This window comes from Melanotaenia boesemani, chromosome 12 (genome assembly GCF_017639745.1).
Source record: "Melanotaenia boesemani isolate fMelBoe1 chromosome 12, fMelBoe1.pri, whole genome shotgun sequence".
In the NCBI taxonomy this organism is placed as follows: domain Eukaryota; kingdom Metazoa; phylum Chordata; class Actinopteri; order Atheriniformes; family Melanotaeniidae; genus Melanotaenia; species Melanotaenia boesemani.
Window position 1 is genome coordinate 28,658,403 of NC_055693.1, and position 22,061 is coordinate 28,680,463.

A 22,061-nucleotide genomic window follows, 5' to 3' on the forward strand; every position below is an offset into this window, starting at 1 on the left:
CGGGAAGTCAGGCTGGACCGTCATGGTGTTTGCCGTAAACAGTGTCGTAAAACCTGACTTTTCACATGAGCGTGAACGTGAACTGCGTGTGCCGCGCATTCTTGCCAAACTGACCGCCGCTCTCGTTCATGTTCAGTGTATGAAAACTGAATTGTTTAGTTCACCGTTAACTGTAAATATGAACGTGTTCAGTGAACGCCGTTCATCAAACCCATTCCTGCACAACACTGTTTATTTATGTATCAGTTGATTAAAATGTCAGGAACACTGGAGCTTGGTTGGGGTGGTGGGACAATTGGAAATGGGCACCTGACCATTTCCCTTATTTTCAATCCAAAACTTGACAGTTATGGGGTAGCCTATACTCAATTTTTGCCCTTTAAAAAAAAAAAAAAGAAAGTACCTTTAGCTTACCCCAAAAATCCATCTGTAGCATTTGCTTGTCACATGATTTCAAAGTCTCTAAATTTTGTTATTTTGGCCCAAGCGATAACAAAGACCCAGCTCACCACGCTTGATGTCTTCATCTAAAGTTGTTCCTGAAGTTGGAGTACAGAGTGGGCATGAGTGCTGCACTGGTGTAGCATTGCTAACAATAGCTGAGATGTTCATAGTTGATGTTCATTCATGGGGACATTCAATCAACTCTGCCTCTGATTGACTCATCAGTTCTCCTGCCTCATTTAAAGTTAACCAATTCAACCAGTGAAGATAGTAAGAACTAGCCAGTTAGAGGCAGAGTAGGCTGGGTCATGGCTTCACTATCCTTCTAGGGAAAAAATGGACAATTAGTCCTGCAGATAAAAAGGAATGGTGCACATCACAGGGGTTTTTTGTGAGGGTGTATACCCAGTGCAGACTGAAATATAAGTGGATATACTCTGTATACCTTTGTATACCCTTGACTACACCACTGACTCTGGAGCTGCCTTTCCAGAACAGAATGCTGCACAAGCTTCTGTACATAACAGATAATTCTTTACATCCTCTTCATAACACTGGGAATAAACAAGAGAGTGTGTTGAGTGTGAAGCTTCGTCAAATCCAATGAGAATCAACAATCTTTTATTGTCATTAGGCGGGCAAAATGAAATTTTCTTCAGCAGCTCGTATAAAAAAAAGAGAAAAAAAACAAGAAAAGATGCCGGAGATAATTTTTGCCAGCAATAATGATGGTTTAAATCCTTGTTTTCTTCTAAGTAATTATTGTTAGTATTTTTATCCTTAAGACCCGTACTACAACACAGTTTTCCACTTAAGATAAAAACAGTATTTACCTTTTCATTTTTATGTTTTTGTTCAAACCTCTGTTGGAGAATGTTGTGGTCAATGTTATCAAATGCAGCACTGATATTCAACTCTAGGTAAGAAGAGACATGAGTCCTTTATCTGAGACCATGAGATCATTGGTAACCTTCACAAGATCTCTCGTTGGGCTATGATGAGATCTAAATCCTGGCTGAAATTCTTAAAAATGCTTTTTTATGCTCAAATGTTTAAAGTTTATTTCGAACAAATTTTTCAAGAATTTTAGACAAAAAAGTGGGGATTAGATATAGGTCTGTAATGAGAGAGAGAGAGAAAGAGAGAGACAGCGAGACTCTGCCTGCCTGTTTGTCTCTCCGTCTGTCTTTCTGTCTGTCTGCTCTCACTAACATTATAGAATAAATGTGAAACTGTTTGTGAATTTCTTCTTCGAACCTGAAAAAAACAATACTGCAAAATGATAAAATGGACCATTCAGGAGAATTTAATTATTTCCTCCACACATTTTTTGCCATGAAGTGTCTTTTATATGATAATATGCTGCCATACATAATACATTGGGGGGTGGGAGTGGTATTACCTTTTATTGAAAAATTATTTTGTATCTATTCTATTTATTTTTTAATTTATTTTACTGTGTCATTGCTTATAAAAATAACCACTGAAGAGAAATAACTAAAACTATCAAAAAGATGGGATGGTTTGATTAATGCATTGGTATATTTCTAGTGGGTGGTGCTTAGTGAGTCAAAGTCAATAGTGTATCACCACACAGGACGTCCCCATATGATAAACCAAGCGTTCCTTCACTAGATGCTCACCGACACGTCTGAGACATGCCGTTGCTGTGAGGAAACTGCAGCTCCTTGTACAATGTAAGTTATTTCGTTAGTATCATTTCTAGTTTACCGCATGGTTTTAATGGATTAAATGCGGCCTGTACTGACACAAATGGGGGTTCAATAGTTTTAAACTAGCAACAGTTAGCTTACAGCCGCACGTGGCTGAGATAATTAGCCAACTGGTCGTTTCAATCAAACTGTTTTTTGTAAGTTATGCTGTCGTCCTACACCACAGTTCGTTAAAACATCTTTGTAATAGTAAGTTATGCACTCCTGTCGAGCAGCTTAGTGCATAGCTGACTCTCTGGTTCTTGCTGTTGTTAGCTAGGTGTTCAAGCTAATGCTATGTGGGGCACGTGGTTTCCTCAGTGTCAGCTGGTGCTTGCTCTGGGTCAGAGATGGCCTTGAACCAAGCACACGCTATTTTAAAATGTACTTTTTAATAACACCTTTTAAATTAAAAAAAAAAAGAAGCTGTGGTCTCTAACTTGATATAACAAGAGATAATTTTTCTCATTTGATAAAAAAAATCATCAAATTGTTGTGATTATTCGATGCTTAAAGACATTAAAACCAAGCTGCATTTAATCAACAGAGGAATGGCTTCAAGAAAACGCAGGAAAGCTCCTTCCAAAGATGCAGCCGAACACGTTTCACAAGGCATTGATAAGAAGGCACACTTGGAAGTTAAATTTATAAACCCTTTCAAAGGTACTGTATATTATCTGTTATTTTTCTTTTCATGTACTCAAATTTGATTATATGTTTGAGTGTTTTCCTGGTTAATGTATAGCAATCTTACATCTTGTCAGTCCATTACACAAACAAAAAAAATTTAAATTAAAAAAAAAATAAGGGAAAATATTAATGATCAAAAGGGGCCTTTCAAATGAAAGCTCCTCTTGGCAAAAGAAATTTGCTCGGCACAACACAGCAACCAGATCATCATTATGCTACAAAGCTGGACAAAAAAAAATGTAAATGTTACAATAACACTTTTCCATGGGCTTAAAATGTTTTTCTCTGTATTTTCACATTAGGGCGAGGTGTGTTTGCAAACACCCAGTTTCAAAAAGGAGACTTTGTTGTGGAATATAGAGGGGAATTGATAAGTTCAGCAGAATCTCAAAGGAGGAGGAGAATATATCACAGTAAATGCACTGTGTTTATGTTTGATTTTTACTGGAAAGACAAATGGTGGTGGTAAGTCTTATGAACTGAATTAAGTAAACTAAATTTAAAGAAAATAGTGGCATACTGCTGTTTGTTAAAGTTTATACATTCTTGAGTTTTTTAACATTAAAGAGTTTATCATTTCTTCTTGAAAGCATTGATGCATCTCAAGAGGATGACAGTCTTGGAAGATTAGTCAATGATGATCACAAGAATCCAAATTGCAAGATCAAGAAGATATTGACAGACTGCAAGCCACACCTCTGCCTATTTGCCTTGCGTGACATCGATCCTGGAGAAGAGATAACGTACGACTATGGAGGCACAGAATGGCCATGGAGGCAAGAGGTTTGTGAAAATCAAATTTTAGGTTTCAATTTAACTTTTGAAGGAAACTAGGGTTTAGTAATCAATGAGAAACTGTGAGAAAACAGTTGTCTGGCTTGTGATACTTGTGAGGACCTCAATTTGATTTCAGTGACATTTGAAACTGATTATCACAAACCTGAAAACAGACAGTTGTCTGGCTTGTGATACTTGTGAGGACCTAGGTTTTATTTCACTGACAACACACAGTTGTCTGGCTTGGGATACTTGTGAGGACCTTCGAAGATTTAGTTTATTGCAGAGATTATATAACATTTCTTTTAGACTTGATTTGTTTATCTTAGATTTGTAACCTAGTTCTCACTATGTCTTTTGACAGGGCCAGTGTTTTTTCTGTATGACTAATGACAGTACAAGTTTACAGATCATTTTTTACATCTAAATCTTCTACACGTTATTAGTGATCATAGTAGAGGTCAGACATGGTACATATGTGGTACCTCCCAGCCTTCTTGAACCATCTTTGAATAAAAATAGTCAGATTTGAAGAAGATTTTTCTACTTTGTGACTTTTTCTGGTCGTTATTTGTATTTTAAATGCATGTTATTGTTTAGTGATGTGCGGTGTGAAGCTGATAACCATTTTATTCCTTGTACAGGTTGACAATCAGTCAAATGTGCCTGCATCTGTTGAAGCCGAAGTCCCTGGAAGGTCAGACCGGGCTCCAGAGGAGGCGTCACTGTCTACAAAACGGGTAAATACTTCATTAATGAAGGATGTGCAGTGTTGCCACTGGTGATTATTTTTCCTTATTCTTTAGATGAAAGATGCTGCTGTTTCAGATGTATTTACTCCACAGAAATCCTTTCTGTTGTCATTTATATGATCCTATGGCATGTTAGCAACACACAGTTGTCTGGCTTGGGATACTTGTGAGGACCCAGGTTTTATTTCACTGACAACACACAGTTGTCTGGCTTGGGATACTTGTGAGGACCTAGGTTTTATTTCACTGACAACACACAGTTGTCTGGCTTGGGATACTTGTGAGGACCTTCGAAGATTTAGTTTATTGCAGAGATTATATAACATTTCTTTTAGGCTGATTTGTTTATCTTAGATCTGTAACCTAGTTTTCACTATGTCTTTTGACAGGGCCAGTGTTTTTTCTGTATAACAGATGACAGTACAAGTTTACAGATCATTTTTTACATCTAAATCTTCTACACGTTATTAGTGATCATAGTAGAGGTCAGACATGGTACATATGTGGTACCTCCCAGCCTTCTTGAACCATCTTTGAATAAAAATAGTCAGATTTGAAGAAGATTTTTCTACTTTGTGACTTTTTCTGGTCGTTATTTGTATTTTAAATGCATGTTATTGTTTAGTGATGTGCGGTGTGAAGCTGATAACCATTTTATTCCTTGTACAGGTTGACAATCAGTCAAATGTGCCTGCATCTGTTGAAGCCGAAGTCCCTGGAAGGTCAGACCAGGCTCCAGAGGAGGCGTCACTGTCTACAAAACGGGTAAATACTTCATTAATGAAGGATGTGCAGTGTTGCCACTGGTGATTACTTTTCCTTATTCTTTAGATGAAAGATGCTGCTGTTTCAGATGTATTTACTCCACAGAAATCCTTTCTGTTGTCATTTATATGATCCTATGGCATGTTAGCAACACACAGTTGTCTGGCTTGGGATACTTGTGAGGACCTAGGTTTTATTTCACTGACAACACACAGTTGTCTGGCTTGGGATACTTGTGAGGACCCAGGTTTTATTTCACTAACAACACACAGTTGTCTGGCTTGGGATACTTGTGAGGACCTTCGAAGATTTAGTTTATTGCAGAGATTATATAACATTTCTTTTAGACTTGATTTGTTTATCTTAGAACTGTAACCTAGTTCTCACTATGTCTTTTGACAGGGCCAGTGTTTTTTCTGTATAACTAATGACAGTACAAGTTTACAAATAATTTTTTACATCTAAATCTTCTACACGTTATTAGTGATCATAGTAGAGGTCAGACATGGTACATATGTGGTACCTCCCAGCCTGCTTGAACCATCTTTGAATAAAAATAGTCAGATTTGAAGAAGATTTTTCTACTTTGTGACCTTTTTCTGGTCGTTATTTGTATTTTAAATGCATGTAATTGTTTAGTGATGTGCGGTGTGAAGCTGATAACCATTTTATTCCTTGTACAGGTTGACAATCAGTCAAATGTGCCTGCATCTGTTGAAGCCGAGGTCCCTGGAAGGTCAGACCAGGCTCCAGAGGAGGCGTCCCTGTCTACAAAACGGGTAAATACTTCATTAATGAAGGATGTGCAGTGTTGCCACTGGTGATTACTTTTCCTTATTCTTTAGATGAAAGATGCTGCTGTTTCAGATGTATTTACTCCACAGAAATCCTTTCTGTTGTCATTTATATGATCCTATGGCATGTTAGCAACACACAGTTGTCTGGCTTGGGATACTTGTGAGGACCTAGGTTTTATTTCACTGACAACACACAGTTGTCTGGCTTGAGATACTTGTGAGGACCTTCGAAGATTTAGTTTATTGCAGAGATTATATAACATTTCTTTTAGACTTGATTTGTTTATCTTAGATCTGTAACCTAGTTTTCACTATGTCTTTTGACAGGGCCAGTGTTTTTTCTGTATAACTAATGACAGTACAAGTTTACAGATCATTTTTTACATCTAAATCTTCTACACGTTATTAGTGATCATAGTAGAGGTCAGACATGGTACATATGTGGTACCTCCCAGCCTGCTTGAACCATCTTTGAATAAAAATAGTCAGATTTGAAGAAGATTTTTCTACTTTGTGACTTTTTCTGGTCGTGATTTGTATTTTAAATGCATGTAATTGTTTAGTGATGTGCGGTGTGAAGCTGATAACCATTTTATTCCTTGTACAGGTTGACAATCAGTCAAATGTGCCTGCATCTGTTGAAGCCGAAGTCCCTGGAAGGTCAGACCAGGCTCCAGAGGAGGCGTCACTGTCTACAAAACGGGTAAATACTTCATTAATGAAGGATGTGCAGTGTTGCCACTGGTGATTACTTTTCCTTATTCTTTAGATGAAAGATGCTGCTGTTTCCGATGTATTTACTCCACAGAAATCCTTTCTGTGGTCATTTATATGATCCTATGGCATGTTAGCAACACACAGTTGTCTGGCTTGGGATACTTGTGAGGACCTTCGAAGATTTAGTTTATTGCAGAGATTATATAACATTTCTTTTAGACTTGATTTGTTTATCTTAGATCTGTAACCTAGTTTTCACTATGTCTTTTGACAGGGCCAGTGTTTTTTCTGTATAACTAATGACAGTACAAGTTTACAGATCATTTTTTACATCTAAATCTTCTACACGTTATTAGTGATCATAGTAGAGGTCAGACATGGTACATATGTGGTACCTCCCAGCCTGCTTGAACCATCTTTGAATAAAAATAGTCAGATTTGAAGAAGATTTTTCTACTTTGTGATTTTTTCTGGTCGTGATTTGTATTTTAAATGCATGTAATTGTTTAGTGATGTGCGGTGTGAAGCTGATAACCATTTTATTCCTTGTACAGGTTGACAATCAGTCAAATGTGCCTGCATCTGTTGAAGCCGAAGTCCCTGGAAGGTCAGACCAGGCTCCAGAGGAGGCGTCACTGTCTACAAAACGGGTAAATACTTCATTAATGAAGGATGTGCAGTGTTGCCACTGGTGATTACTTTTCCTTATTCTTTAGATGAAAGATGCTGCTGTTTCCGATGTATTTACTCCACAGAAATCCTTTCTGTGGTCATTTATATGATCCTATGGCATGTTAGCAACACACAGTTGTCTGGCTTGGGATACTTGTGAGGACCTTCGAAGATTTAGTTTATTGCAGAGATTATATAACATTTCTTTTAGACTTGATTTGTTTATCTTAGATCTGTAACCTAGTTCTCACTATGTCTTTTGACAGGGCCAGTGTTTTTTCTGTATAACAGATGACAGTACAAGTTTACAGATCATTTTTTACATCTAAATCTTCTACACGTTATTAGTGATCATAGTAGAGGTCAGACATGGTACATATGTGGTACCTCCCAGCCTGCTTGTACCATCTTTGAATAAAAATAGTCAGATTTGAAGAAGATTTTTCTACTTTGTGACCTTTTTCTGGTCGTTATTTGTATTTTAAATGCATGTAATTGTTTAGTGATGTGCGGTGTGAAGCTGATAACCATTTTATTCCTTGTACAGGTTGACAATCAGTCAAATGTGCCTGCATCTGTTGAAGCCGAGGTCCCTGGAAGGTCAGACCAGGCTCCAGAGGAGGCGTCACTGTCTACAAAACGGGTAAATACTTCATTAATGAAGGATGTGCAGTGTTGCCACTGGTGATTACTTTTCCTTATTCTTTAGATGAAAGATGCTGCTGTTTCAGATGTATTTACTCCACAGAAATCCTTTCTGTTGTCATTTATATGATCCTATGGCATGTTAGCAACACACAGTTGTCTGGCTTGGGATACTTGTGAGGACCCAGGTTTTATTTCACTGACAACACACAGTTGTCTGGCTTGGGATACTTGTGAGGACCCAGGTTTTATTTCACTGACAACACACAGTTGTCTGGCTTGGGATACTTGTGAGGACCCAGGTTTTATTTCACTGACAACACACAGTTGTCTGGCTTGTGATACTTGTGAGGACCTTCGAAGAATTAGTTTATTGCAGAGATTATATAACATTTCCTTTAGACTTGATTTGTTTATCTTAGATCTGTAACCTAGTTCTCACTGTGTCTTTTGACAGGACCAGTGTTTCTTCTGTATAACATAACAGTACAAGTTTACAGATAATTTTTATATCTATTTCTTCTACACATGTTATTAGTGATCATAGTATTTAAAAATACTTCTTTTCAATCCCTTAGAGGTTTCTTCCTCATCCATATGATTCTACTTCTTCTGACCAGGAAGAGTTTGTCCCTAGATTGAGACGGACTAAAAGCATTCAGGTAAAATGGCGCCTTTGTAGTTTATATTAATCATGTTGCTTCTCGATGTTTTTACAATTTTGTAAAAATTATAATTTCCATTTACATATGTTTTTTCTATTTATTTTTTTTCTAAAGATGAAGAATGTCATTGATTTTGAATCGGATGAGCTCTTTGACCCCTGCACAAGTGGCAGTGGGGAAGAATATGTTCCTGAGAGTTGTGAAGATTCTTCTGATTTTGATGACAATAATGACATCCTTGAGATTACTAATGAGAGACATGCGAAACTCAAAAGGTTAATAGAAATTGCTCATTCTGAACATGGATTATTCTCAACAGCAGAAGATAATAGCTATAATAGCACTTCAGCTCAGAGTCCTAACCGAGGACGCTCACCCACTAAAGAAAAGCATTCTTGTCCAAAATCTAAAAGGCGACGCCCAAACAGTTTACCCAGTCGAACATGCACTCGTGGGGCCCTGTCATCGGAACAAAGTGGAACATCGAACACTGAAGACCACTCTATAAATTCCGCTACTGTTCTTAAAGACTCTTCTGACAAGTCTACCACCATAGTTACAGAAGATGTAGCTTCCCCCACACTTTTTATGCCTGCTGTACAAAAAAAGGACAATGGATCAAGGAAGTACAACAAAAAGCAATACTGCTTGTTCTGTAAGAAGGGATTCATAAAAATAGCAAGACATTTGGAGCGTGCTCATCACAGCAAACCAGAAGTTGCACAGGCTATGGCTCTTCCTAAAGGTTCCAAAGAAAGAAGATTGCATCTGGAACATCTGAGGAACAGAGGCAACTTTGCACACAATGTTGAGGTACTAGATACTGGCACTGGAAATCTTGTGCCACGTAAACTACCTCAAGAAGATTCCAAAGTGCAAGATTTTCTTCACTGTATTTATTGCCAAGGCTTTTTCAGAAAAAAAATCCTTTGGAGGCACATGTCAATCTGCAAGTTCAAACCTGGGACATCAAAGAAACCTGGCAAAACACGGGTCCAGGCTCTTTGTGCCTTTGCAGTACCCCCACCGCCAGATGTCTCAACAGAATTTTGGAAAATGTTAAACTGTATGCTCCAAGATGAAGTTTATTCAGCTGTCAAATCCGATTCCCTTATCATGGAGTATGGTGAGCACCTATTCAACAGGCTTGGCTATGATGTGGCAAAACATGAATACATTCGCCAAAAAATGCGAGAACTGGGCAGGCTGTTAATATGTTCCAGGGGAATGACCCCTTTGAAAACTATGAAAGATCACGTCCTACCAGGAAATTTCATGCATGTCATTGACTCAGTGAGACAGTTGGCAGGGTATGTCAATGAAACCAAAACATTCAAGTGCCCGAGCCTTGCTCTAAAAATTGGACACAATTTGAATAAGGTTTCACAACTTGTTGAAAGCCGTGCAAATGTTCAGATGAACTACAGTGAAGCAAAATCTGCTCATGCATTCAGAAAAGTATACGAGGCCAGATGGAACGAATTCATATCCGCTGCATCACTTAGAACCCTTCGGGAAGCAAAGTGGAATGCACCTCAGTTGCTTCCATTTACTCAAGATGTCCAGACACTTCAGTCTTATTTAGAAGTACAACAGCAACATTGTTACAGTGAACTGTCTACAGAGACATCACCCCAGACATGGGCAAACCTGGCAAAAGTAACTTTGGCTCAAGTGATCCTATTCAACAGACGGAGAGCAGGAGAGGTGTCGAAAATACCTCTCTCTGCCTATTTATCCTCAAATGCCTCACATGGTCCAGATGATGTAAATGACGCTCTTTCTGAGCTTGAAAAAAAACTCTGCAAACATTTCAGGAGGATAGAGATCAGAGGCAAAAGGGAAAGAAAAGTTCCTGTTCTTTTGACTCCAACAATGCAGCAGTCATTGGATAGGCTTGTTTCTAAACGTCAAGAATGTGGGGTGCCTGAAAGTAATACTTACCTATTTGCAAGACCATCTGCTTGGACATGCTACCGTGGATCAGATTGCCTTCAGCACTTTGCCAGTGTCTGTGGTGCCAAAAATCCAGAAAATCTCACCTCTACCAGATTGCGCAAGCAAACGGGAACTCTTTCTCAAGTTTTAAATCTCAGTAATACAGAGCTGGACCAGTTGGCTGATTTTCTCGGCCATGATATAAGAGTGCATCGCCAGTTCTACAGACTTCCTGAAGGTACCCTCCAACTTGCTAAAATTAGTAAAGTGCTACTGGCAATGGAGCGGGGACGTCTGGCAGAATTCAAAGGCAAGAGCTTGGATGATATCTGCATTGATCCTGATGGTAGTACTTATTTATTTCTTTGAATATTTAATTAACCAGATGATGAGATGTGTGTATTGTGTTTTTATGGGAATTCTTGACACCTATTTATCAATTCAATTGTTCATTTTCCTTCTCTCTTTCCCTTTTCTAACATCTGACAAACTCAGAGCATGTGCATGTGGACAGTGACGCAGAGGACGGCTATCAGTCTGACACACAAGGTAAATATTTTTGGAGTCCTAAATGTGACATTTACCCTGGAATACATAAGTAAAGTCCTTAAGTAATGAAAGATAATCCTTGTTGGGAGGGGTTTTACTATTTTTTGTTTTTTCTTTTCAGAGAAAGCTGTTACATCCACTGAGATGGAGACAAAGATGACTGCAATACCAGATGTGGAACATATGGATGTTGAGAGATGTGAAACAGAGCAAGGTGACATGATGCCTTCACAATCCTCAGAATTCAAGTCGCAAGGGAAGAATAAAGGTAAAATTAGCCTATATAGAGAGGCTCAAACGTTCCTCTCCCTGGATCCAAAGTCTGTATTGTATTAATTTAATGTTTATGAAGCTCGCAGAGCATTCAAGAGAAAGGTGTGGGAGAAGGAGGAGACCCTTGCTGTGGAGAAACACATGATGTCTTTCATCACTTCCTGTCGTGTACCTGGAAAAAGTGACTGCGACAAGTGTCTTCAACAGGAAAAAGATGCATTAAAAGAAAGAAATTGGTTGGCCATCAAGTTTTACATTAAGAATCGCATCACAGCCCTAAAAAAGAAAGTTTAGAATGATAGTTTATTTTTATTGGTACACTAAGGGCCATTTGTTTTTTTTTTGTTCCATAATGTAAATTAGACTACTCCTTTTTTTTTTGCTTGCAAGTTTTGAAGCGGATAGGGAAAAGATGCAACAAATGTTTTGTTTTTTTCATTATTTTTTAACTCGAAGGTTTTTGGCCATGACTTTAGTCCTTAATTTTTGATGTTAGAAAAAAAACTTAACTCTGGGGCCATTTTGTTTTTAGATACCAATTTGTTTAATGTAAAATGTGCATTTCAGTTTATGCTTAAGGATTTCTCATTTCATTTAATGTAGGAATTAACCATTGAAGGGATTTGAATCTAATCGAATCTATTGTCTTTTTCATTTAAAATTCCAATGGCTTGTTCTCTCAATTTTGTTGAAGAGGATATTTGTACAGATGTTAACTCTTCATACATATTAAATGTGTGTTGCACATACAAAAGTATGGCATTTTATTTGTTATAGCAACAACATATACTGGTGCCCTCAATGTATGCTGAACCTAAAAAGTGTGATATTCTTCCCAAGAAAGGTAGAAAAACCGACAGTGTGTATATATTGACCCCACTAGTGACTAAATACCTGACAAGTCCCCAAAAAGCATGGTCAGGACAGGTCAAAAGCTCAACTTTGTCTTATTGATAAAATTAACCAATATATCTTATTATGGCCACTTAAGCATTCTGCCTGATTTTTTTCAGTGCTGTATGACCTTCAGAAAGGGTGGTCCCCGAAATGCATGGTCTGGTCTTGGGTCCTTACAATGTAGCAGAGACAAGTATGTGTGTGCGAGACTCTCTGTGTGTGTAACAGAGTGTGTCTGTGACTCACGTTCCCTCCCCATGCTGCTTGGCCTGGCTGAAGCTTATCTTTCCGGGGAGGGGGGCAGAAAGGCTACCTGGTCCAGGGATTCCTGGTTAACCTTCATGTGCAGCTTTTCAAATGGATTTTCAGATTCGTGGTTTTTCCTTCCACATATTGAGCCACCTGCTTCTTCTACAAGGTACTTTACTTTGACATGGTCATAACGTAAGAAATCCCAAACAGGTCTCTCCTCGCTTTCTCCTAACTTTCTCCGTAGCTTCATGCTAGCCGGCGCGGGCGGACATGCTGTTGACACGTGACGTCATGGACCTTCAGGTGCCGTACGACGCAGACACCTGGCGTAAATCCGGCAGAGCGAAGTAAATAGATTTCATATCAACCCCGAGGCCTTATGTATAAAATAAATTTATAAAAAACAAAAACGGAGGACATTTTTGCTTTAATTTTAGTTTGTTTTAGTTCATTTTGTAAACACACAATACAGTTTCAGTTAGTTTTCGTTTTTTTAAAAACTCTCGTTTTTATTTTTATTTCAGTTAACTGCAGAGAGAGAGAGAGGACCTGGTATTAGCAGGGATTCCAGCGCAGACGGAGGAGAACCCCGAGACCACGGTGAAAAACTTAATCAAAGCTCACTTGAAGCTCCCGGAGGAAGCGGTGAAAAACATCTCCTTTCACAGAGTCCATCGGCTCGGCGGGAGGAAACCCAGGTCCAGCAGACCAAAACCTATTGTAGCGAAGTTCGTCAGCTTCAAACAGAAGGAGCAGGTGAAGAACCAGGGCTGCGAACTAAAGGGAACGAACTTCGGCGTAAATGACCAGTATCCGAGAGAGATCCTGGACCAACGGAAAGTCCTGTTTCCCATCAGGAAAAAATCCATCACTGAAGGTGCTCGCGCTGTCATCGCTGTGGATAAATTATTTATTAATGGACAGCTGTACCGCGACCCGGACTTCACTCTGTGGCTCTACTGACTTGGTATGTGCTTTAATTTTCCTGTATTCTCACTAGATCATGTTATATCCATAAAACCGCCATAAAAGATCATTTAGTTAACAGTAAATCCACTGTCTGTCTCCACTACACTGCTCTCAGCACAGATGCGTTTTTTAAATGACTTTTTTCTTTTGGCACTGTCGCTCTTTTCACTCTTTACACTTCTTCTCTCCAACCTTTTAATAGTTAACGGTAACACTTGTCATTATATTATATACACATCAGCACTTTTCATGATTCACAGGAACGCACACAGAACAGCACAAGCACACACATATCTCTGTCACAACCAGCTGGCAGATACACATGCACGCAGAGAAGCAGTGGGATGCACGCACACACACTTCAGTAATATGCATATAGCCCTCATCTCTGTGGTTGGTTCATGAACGAACTCACATTTGTCACTTGGAGTGTGTGTGGAGCTGGCACAAGGGAAAAGAGGTTAAAATTTTTCAATTGTTTGCAAGAAATGAAAGCAGATACACTACTGTTCAAAAGTTTGGGGTCACTTTGCCATGGAATTCAATAGGGAAGTGACCCCAAACTTTTGAACGGTAGTGTATAATATTACTCCACGAGACTCATCTATCAAACTCAACAATAGATCATCTCTCAACAACCCAGTTTCCACACGTGTATTCAGCTTGTTATATATTTAGGCAGAGAGGAGTAGCAACTCTTATTAATAGAAGGTTAAATTTTGACATAGATAATACAATCATAGATCCAGAAGGCAGATTTATAATAGTTACATTATCTATTAAAAATTTTAAGTGATGTATTGCAAATATATATGGTCCAAATGTCGATGAGCCCTCCTTCTTTCACTCCCTCTTCGCCTCACTCTATGGTCACTCAGATAACACACTAATTATAGGAGGTGATTTTAACATTATACTGGACAAACATAGTACCACAGCAACTCATCGAGTCTGGAAATCCTCAGAAACTGTTAAACAGTACATGAAGGATTTTGGTCTCTGTGATGCTTGGCACTCTCACCATCCCACACTAAGAGAATACACCTTCTACTCTTCAGTTCACCATTCTTATTCTAGATTAGATTATTTCTTAACTAGCAGCTCGCTGATGAATGACATGTCAGAAATCAGAATCCACCCTATTAGCATTAGTGATCACGCACCAGTATCATTCACTCTGAGAAGTAAGAGCAATAAACCAGCAACTAGAAACTGGAGATTTAATACGTCATTACTTAAAGATCCTGAGTTTATCAGCTACTTTAAAAGAGAATGGTCCTTATATCTAGAAAATAACGACTTACCAGAAACTTCAGCGTGTGTTCTTTGGGAAGCAGGAAAAGCAGTAATGAGAGGGAAAATAATTTCCTTCTCTTCTCATAAGAAAAAGAAGGAATCCCAGAGTTAGAACTCAGAATTAAATCCTTAGAGGATGCTTACCATGTCTCCCCAGAAGAACACATTTAAACACAACAATGCATAATTTCCATACCACCGCCCCCCCGTTTTGGAGATGTCACATTCAGTCGCCTCCAGCAGCTCCATATCTGGCTTAAAGGTTTCTGCAACTCCATCAGCATTCCATATGTGGACAACTTCTCATCCTTCTACAATAGACCATACCTCTTTAAATCAGATGGCATTCATCCAAATCAAACAGGATCACAACTCTTTTCCATGAATATTGAACTCACACTCTGCTCCTTCAAATTATTCTCTGGTTGACATCACAGCCAGAACACATCCCCAGTCCAACCCGACCTTATTCACCATCATATATCAGTACTCGTCACCAATAGGCATTACAAACACCCTCAGTCACATATCTCTATCATCCGATGTCTCCGTCCCATTCCCATAGCCCCTACCATTTCCAGATCTGTTACTCAACAAAGAAACTCACTTATGACTTTTAACATGGCACTTCTAAATGTCCGCTCTCTTTTAAACAAATCTTTTATAATCAATGATCTTATTTCAGATAATAAAATTGACTGTCTCTTTTTAACTGAAACCTGGCTTGATGCTGATGCTCCAGCTATCCTCAATGAGGCTTCTCCCCCAAATTTTATTTTTTTATTTTCAGTCAGGGGAGGCAGAAGAGGGGGTGGTACTCCATCAATTGCTCGAGGATCAATTTTAGCAAAAATATTGTTTGATAATTACTCGTCATTTGAATATCGTTTGAATAGCGTTTGTTTTTAGCAACCCACCTATTTTATCTGTGACTGTTTATAGACCACCCAAGCCCCCCTCCTGCTTTATACAAGAATTTTCTGACTTTTTAACTGTAATACACTCAAAATACAGTAAAATTTTAATAATAGGTGATTTTAACCTACACACTAACAACAGATCTGATGCTCTTGCAGAGGAGTTTTTAAATATTTTAAACTGTCTAGATTTTGAACAGCATGTCACACAACCTACTCACAACAGAGGACACACCCTGGACTTGGTCATAACCTATGGTCTGTCCACTGGTGTGCCCTCTGTTGTTGACCTGGCTGTGTCAGACCACTACTATGTGTTTTTTAACATCACCACTTTTAGCCAACAGGAGGCCTCAGTGAGAACTGTGAGGAAACGATATATTACTTCTGAAGTGGCTGCAAATTTTATTGAAATTTTAAACCAAACTCCTGCTCAGATTTTACCTGCATCATACGATTTTATTGTGGATCATTTTAACAGCAAACTTAAGTCAGCTATCGCTGCTGTAGCTCCTCTCAAAACTAAAAAATTTAAATCCAAACCCACACCACCGTGGAGGAATGAGCAAATCAAAGAACTCAAAAGACATTGCAGAAGAGCAGAGAGGAAATGGAGGAAAACAAAATTATTCATTTATGTAGAAATTTTTAAGGAACAACTGAAATCCTACAATAAAACAGTTAAACAAGCCAGAACCCTTCTTTTTTCCAATCTTATTACAGAAAACAAGAACAACCCCAAATTTCTTTTTAAAACAATAGATCTTTTAATAAACACAAGTTTTAATAAGTCTTCTATGCCTGCATCAGATGCTGCATGCGAGGACTTTGCATGCCACTTCAGAAGTAAAATCAATAGCATTAGATACAGTCTTTCATCTCAACATTTTGATTTAAACAGACCTGAAGCTTTGTTTTTACCTGAGGAAACACTGGAGAGTTTTGTCCTGGTTGATGCAAAGATGCTTGGTCGAGTTTTCTCCCAACTTAACACAACAACTTGCCTTTTTGACCCAATTCCCACATCACTTTTCAAAACATTTATGGTTTCTTTGTTTGTGAGCTTTTAAACATAGTAAATTACTCTCTTCAGACAGGTGTCTTCCCTGCTGCCTTTAAAACGGTAATGGTGAGGCCCCTTCTGAAGAAGAGTAATTTAGAGATAGACAATCTTGATAACTACTGACCTTTCTCCAACTTACCTTTTTAAGTAAAATTATTGAAAAGCTTGTCTTTATGCAATTACATGAGTTTTTGCATAAACATTATATTTTAGAAAAATATCAGTATGGTTTTAGGACAAACCACAGTACCGAGACGGCCCTTTAAAAAATTGTTAATGATCTTAGATCTAACTTGGCCTCACAGAAACTTTCTGTCCTGGTTCTACTGGATCTTACTGCCGCCTTTGATACAGTTGATCACCAGATTTTACTAGACAGACAAAAGTCTGGTGGGCCTCTCAGGTACTGTTCTAAAATGGTTTTATTCCTATCTCACAGATCAAAAATTCTTTGTAAATATGGATACATGCTCCTCAAAATCCATGAAGTCAAGTGTGGGGTTCCACAGGGATCAATTTTAGGCCCAATATTTTTTATTTGTACATGTTACCTCTTGGGGATGTCATCAGAAGACACAGCATTGATTTTCACAGCAATGCTGATGACACACAGCTTTACATCTCCGTGTCTCCTGATGACCTGGAGCCAGTCAATGTCCTTTTAAACTGTCTTTTATATATTAAGTCATGGATGGTAGACAACTTCTTACAGCTCAATCAGGACAAAACTGAAGTTTTAATTATTGGTCCTGAAGACAAGAGAGAGATCATTTTACCAAAACTACATAATTTCAATCCCTCTCAGTGTGTGAGAAATCTGGGTGTTCTTTTAAACTCTAAGCTTGATTTTATTCCACACATCAGAAATGTCACAAAGACAGGATTTTATCATCTTAAAAACATTGACAGAGTCTTCCCATTTCTCTCTCTTGCCAGCACGCTGTTACAACCTCACCTGGCCAGGGCTGGTAGGCCTCCGGCAGCTCATCTCAGATTCTCCACACCTGGTCCTGATCTGCTCACCATAATCAAGTCCAACCAGTCACACCTGTCTCCTGGTCCTCATATACACCAGCACCTCAGTCACTCCCTGTCGGACCTTAATCCTACACTCACCAAGGACTCACTCCCTGTCTGTTTCTGGCTTTCCTCACCCCCCGTCACCTCCTCCATTGTCACTACTAGTATGATCCTTACTTTGAGTTTATGGTGATCAATAAAGTATCGTTAACCTGCCTATGTCTCTGTGGAGTCCATGTGTAACAGAAGGTCCGCCCACAACTGGAGAACATACTGGAGAAAATAAATCTTTGAGGACTTGCTGCTGGACCTAGAGGTCCTCCTTTTCCCGAAGGACTTCAGGGTGGTCCACACCGCATTGAAAGCCTATGTGGACAAGATGGCTAAGTACCCTGGGCCCTCTATGGGGTACGTGTGGCTGTGGACCTAGTCACCCAGCTGGAAGCCAGGCCAGCTCTTCTGACTTTACCGGGTCTGGTTGAGCTGGTAAAAGAGGCATGGGTGGTGTACTCCATTGCATGTGCAGAAGGTCTGAGATCACAGTCCAAATCTCCAGCGTCGCCTCCGGCTTCCACGCCAGCATCCCCAGTGTCGCCTCCAGCTCCCAGGCTCATGTTTCCAATGTCGCCTCCAGCTCCCAGGCTCACGTCCCATGAGCCAACGCCTGCTCCCCAGTCCTGTCCGGCTCTACAGAGTCCGACACCACAGCAACGGTCCACTCTGGCTCTACAGCGTCCGACGCCACAGCAACGGTCAGTGCCTGTCCTGCATCCTTCTATGCCTGCTCCCCGGTCCTGTCCGGCTCTACAGCGTCCGACGCCACAGCCATGTTCAGCTCCAGTCCTGCAGCCTCCCATGCCATGGCTTTCCTCTCCCCCCATCACTTCCTCCATTGTTGGTACTAGTATGATCCTTACTTTGAGTTTATGGTGATCAATAAAGTATCGTTAACCTGCCTATGTCTCTGTGGAGTCCATGCGTAACACACGCAGATGCTGATGCTTGCTTTTATTTTTAGTAGATTAGATTATTGTAATGCCCTGCTCTCTGGCCTTTCCAAAAAGTCTCTTTCGAACCTACAGCTACTTCAGAACTAGGCGACACAAGTTCTGACGAGGACCAGAGGGCGGAAACACACTACACCAGTTTTAAAATTGCTGCACTGGCTCCCAGTGTGTTTCAGGATTGATTTTAAAGTTCTTTTAGTAGTTTATAAATGTCTTAATGGTCTTGGGCCGTCTTATTTATCCAACTTGCTTTTAAATTATGAACCCTCGCGGACCCTGAGGTCCTCTGGCAGCGGTCTAGTAGTTGTTCCAAGAGTGAGGACCAAGACATATGGTGAGGCCTCTTTCCGCTGTTACGGCCCTCGTCCGTGGAACGGCCTGCCAGAGAACCTCAGGGCTGCAGAGACTGTTGATGTTTTTAAAAAGAGGCTTTTTTATTTGATCTTAAGCTTATGGTCTTGGATTCCCCCCTTTCAGTCAGTGAACTCCATGAAGCTCTCCAGCATATACCCATCAATAAAGCTCCAGGTCCAGATGGTTACCCAGCAGAATTCTACAAAGAATTCTGGACAACGCTGGCACCCACCTTCTACAATATGATATTAGAAATAAGGGAAAAACAAAAAATACATTCCAATATGAACCTAGCTAATATTACTCTACTTTTAAAACCAGGAAAAGACCCAACACTTCCATCCAGTTACCGTCCAATTTCATTAATAAATGTAGATCTCAAAATAATTAGCAAAGCTTTGGCCAGAAGGATAGAAAAAATAGCCCCTCTAATAATACATCCTGACCAAACAGGCTTTATTAAATGTAGACATTCTTCTACTAACATGCATAGATTATTTAACATCATAGATTATTCTACTCTACATAATCTGGAATCCACAGTCATTTCTTTAGACGCAGAAAAAGCATTTGACCGAGTAAACTGGAAATTTTATTTGCAGCATTAAATAAATTTGGGTTTGGGTCATCTTTCATAGATTGGATAAAAATGTTATATAACAACCCAAATGCATGTGTGAAGATCAATGATCAAACTACTCCAAGTTTCTGTTTGCAGAGAGGAACCAGACAGGGCTGTCCCCTTTCTCCATCACTCTTTGCTATTTCTATTGAACCCCTAGCTGCTGCCATAAGACAAAATAAAGGAAAGTAAAGGAGAGTAAAGGAATCCATGCTGAAAATATAGAACATAAGATAAGTCTTTATGCTGATGACGTATTACTTTTCCTCCAGAACCTGCCGGCATCTCTCCCCCAGACAATCACACTTATTAACACATTCTCATCAATATCTGACTACTCTATTAACTGGTCTATTAACTGGTCTAAGACTATTTTTATGTGATAGAGGATGATCTCTCACGGTGGCAGCGCTTACCCATATCACTCATGGGGAGGGTTGCCACAGTTAAAATGATGGTTCTATCTAAAGTAAACTACCTGTTTTCAATGATACCCACTAAACCATTCTCCAGCTGGCTTAAGTCACTGGACTCACATATATCTAAATTTTTATGGAAAAACAAGCCATCATGTATCAGTCTAAAAACTTTACAACAGACTAAAGATAGAGGTGGATTGGAGCTACCCAACTTTAATCACTTTTTCATAGCTAAAAAGCTGCAGTATATCTCCCAATGGCTTAAACCTAGCAGTCTGGATGAACCATGGTTAGATGTAGAGCAAGCATTATGTGAGGATCTGGTTATCTCTGACCTGCCATTCATCAGCTCAGCCATCAAAACACATAACTGTTTTAAAAGCATTAATATCAGGTCCTTTTTAGTGGCTTGGTAGGAATTTCTAAAAATAACCAAATCCTCACTTTTACTATGTAATTTTACACCCCTCTGGAGCAATCCTGACATCCTGCAAAACAGAAAGCTTATCAATTTTACTCAATGGAAAAATAAAGGAATAAAACAGAACATATAATAGAAAATGGAAACTTCTTCTCATTCTTCTTCTCACTTCACAATATGGAATCCATAGCAAAAAAATTTTAGAATATCACCAGCTTAAATCTATTATATGTAAAAAAATATACCATTAATCAATTAAACTTACAGCTACCTATTAGGGTGGCAGAATTCATGAATCTCAATGCCCCAAAGCTATTATCAAAAACATATAGACTATTATCTAAACTAGAGGACTCAATCTGTCTTCCAACTTCAAAATGGGAGGCTGACTTATCCAGTAACTTTAATAAAGATAAATGGTCACAAATATGTTTAAACGCCTTTAAAATGACAAAGAATTCAAATATGCAACTGATACAATTCAAAATTATACAGGACAAAGGATGTTCAGGATGGGTCTGTCACAATCAAACATCTGCCCACACTGCAATGAAAACACACCTGACAATTATTATCTCCATGCCTTGTGGTCCTACCAAGTGGCTTCCTTAGCTGCACCCTGTGGCGACTAGCCTCTCGGTTTAAATTACACTTAGACATCAAAACACCAACACAGAACACAAACAACTTTTGGGGGGCGTGTCATGTGGTGCATGGAGGGTGAGAGTGGGGGGCAGTGCCACAGTTTTACTTGCAAAAAACACACTCACCACAAACAGTCATGAGCGGGGAAGAGGAGGAGGACAATGGGGACACCTTACACCCCTCCTTTCCGGGGTGCTGCCGGGGGCGGGTAGGGGAGGTGGTTGCCCTGGGGGCCGGAAACCAGGGTGGCTGCACTGATGAGGGGCTGCTGATCTTGGGGGATGCCCGGTCGGCCGCATCTGGGTGGGAGGTGATGGGGGTGGCTGGGGATGGCGGTGAGGGCCGGATCTGGGGCCCGCCATTCTCTCGTCCACCAGGGATGTCTCCCACAGGGCATGGTGGGAGGGAGGGGGGGGCTGGGGAATGAGAGTGTGAGGGTTGTATGCTGTGTGAGTGTTTATGTTGTGTGGGTGGGGGTGAGGAGGCATGTATGTGTTAGGATGAGCGGGAGTGTACAAGGATATAGCTGCGTGCATGTGTTTGTGTGTGTGTTTGGGGCGGGGTTAAGTGCACTTGTGGGGGGGACCTGGGGGGGCCTGGGGGTGGTGTGCTGTGGGTCTGGGCTCTGCCGCTGTCCCCAATCCTCTCATTCCACGTTAGGCATGTGGGGGGGGTGGGTATCTTCCAGGGTCGGTGGCGGCTCACTAGCTGTGGTCCCTGTATGGCCCGGTTGTGGGGGGCGACCTCTCCTGGCCTGTCTTACCCTGGGGGACCTCCTGGGGA

At 39.9% G+C, this 22,061-nt stretch overlaps 1 protein-coding gene across 6 annotated transcripts; it reads left to right on the forward strand.

The window, feature by feature from the left end:
- The first annotated feature begins 2,019 nt into the window (after nucleotides 1–2,019).
- LOC121650850 lies at nucleotides 2,020–21,833 on the forward strand. 6 transcript variants are annotated; one of them, XM_042002610.1, is made up of 16 exons: nucleotides 2,036–2,141; nucleotides 2,704–2,819; nucleotides 3,149–3,311; nucleotides 3,437–3,629; nucleotides 4,268–4,363; nucleotides 5,045–5,140; nucleotides 5,824–5,919; nucleotides 6,545–6,640; nucleotides 7,209–7,304; nucleotides 7,874–7,969; nucleotides 8,550–8,633; nucleotides 8,751–10,920; nucleotides 11,070–11,123; nucleotides 11,245–11,391; nucleotides 12,410–12,492; nucleotides 21,805–21,833. In XM_042002610.1, the coding sequence occupies exons 1-15, from the start codon at nucleotides 2,080–2,082 to the stop codon at nucleotides 12,475–12,477; spliced, it is 3,633 nt and encodes a 1,210-aa protein (XP_041858544.1). In that variant the 5' UTR covers nucleotides 2,036–2,079; the 3' UTR covers nucleotides 12,478–12,492; nucleotides 21,805–21,833. The 6 variants fall into 6 exon arrangements, with proteins under 6 accessions (XP_041858546.1, XP_041858544.1, XP_041858543.1 ...); XM_042002609.1 differs by lacking the exon at nucleotides 21,805–21,833 and having other exon boundaries at nucleotides 12,410–12,511; XM_042002608.1 differs by lacking the exons at nucleotides 12,410–12,492; nucleotides 21,805–21,833 and adding an exon at nucleotides 11,476–12,403.
- Nucleotides 21,834–22,061: the final 228 nt, after the last annotated feature.

Excerpts from the sequence above, each read along its gene's own strand:
- LOC121650850 (XM_042002608.1), top strand. The coding sequence starts at position 2,080 with ATGCTCACCGACACGTCTGAGACATGCCGTTGCTGTGAGGAAACTGCA. Across the intron at positions 4,364-5,044 it reads CGTCACTGTCTACAAAACGG|GTTGACAATCAGTCAAATGT; the intron begins GTAAATACTTCA and ends TTCCTTGTACAG. Across the intron at positions 5,141-5,823 it reads CGTCACTGTCTACAAAACGG|GTTGACAATCAGTCAAATGT; the intron begins GTAAATACTTCA and ends TTCCTTGTACAG.